The following is a 1,167-nucleotide window of genomic DNA, read 5'->3' on the forward strand; positions in this document are numbered from 1 at the left end:
GTATGCTGTCCCATTGCCCACACAAACATTTTCTCCATTAAATTATTCCCCAAAGCCTTACTCACAGGCTTATAGCCAGTATTCAAATCCATACACCCAAGTGTTACCTCCTCGTTCAAGTCATAGTAGTTTTTATAATAACGTGTCCAGTAGTGGTCGGGACATCCACAGTAGTAGTAGCAGTAGTGATCATTCATCAAGCTCAGGAAGCAGCAGTACAACTACCACGTCTGGTGGCGTGATGGGAACGAGCGGGTCTGTGCGGGAGATGGCCAGCAGCTGGCCCACACCCAGTCACATGCCCAATCTTAGTACAGGCCAACGGGAGGCCTGGGGAGGCACTGGCAGTAGTCAAGGGGTGCCTGCCACCACCACCTCGGTCACTCACACTCCCCCCATGCACAGGAAAACTCCTGAGCCAGTAAGGTAGGTCTCTCTTTTTTTTCTTCCTCTTTCTTTGGCTGAACCCTGATGCTATGGAATCTCATATACAAAGACTATCAGATAAAGATTAATTACTGTGCTTTGAAATCTACAGCAAAATTGAATTCACAGTCTCATGCTTGGCTCCTGTCATCTACTAGCAACAATGTAAATTGCTATCTAGACCATGAAGATGTGATTATGAATGCATGCGGTCATTAACAAAATTATTAAAACAAACTATAACAATAATGACCTGTAAAAAAGAATTAATACCAGTAAATTGCACACACAACCAGATAACCAGAGAGAGAACCTAAAAAAGTTTCCAAAATGTGGCCATGTATACGAGATGCATAACAGCCATGGCTTCTGTATTGGTTTTAGTAAAGAGGAAGAATGAATCTGATGGCCTGATCCTCCTCCAAGTAGGGGCAGAAGTCTATGGGTTCTTTATTCTTACTAACTCAATTTTTTGTGCTTGGGGAAAAAACACAAAACTTGTGGCATCATTGGGAGAGCTCTTGTGGTGTTCCAAGGTCTCTTGAGTGGAATTCTTCTGGCCTTAATTAACAAATCCTCATTAATGATTATTAACCATTTACAAAGAGAGGTTTGTTCAAGGTTTGTTTCTGATGTGAGTTTTGCTTAATTTCTTTTCTAAAATCTTTGCTGTTGTTCTCTCCTCTCCTCCTCTGCCTTTTCACTGCTCTTTTTCTGTGCATTTTGATCTATAAATATCTG

At 41.8% G+C, this 1,167-nt stretch overlaps 1 protein-coding gene across 1 annotated transcript in view; it reads left to right on the forward strand.

Moving 5' to 3' along the window:
- Positions 1-1,167, forward strand: part of LOC119590894 (putative protein TPRXL) — a 7,389-nt gene that overhangs the window by 379 nt on the left and 5,843 nt on the right. Inside the window, exon 2 of the mRNA XM_037939631.1 lies at positions 2-426. Within this exon, the coding sequence (XP_037795559.1) occupies positions 2-426 (425 nt within the window). The remainder of the gene's footprint in view (position 1; positions 427-1,167) is intronic.

This window comes from Penaeus monodon, chromosome 28, assembly GCF_015228065.2.
Source record: "Penaeus monodon isolate SGIC_2016 chromosome 28, NSTDA_Pmon_1, whole genome shotgun sequence".
NCBI classification, from domain to species: Eukaryota; Metazoa; Arthropoda; class Malacostraca; order Decapoda; family Penaeidae; genus Penaeus; species Penaeus monodon.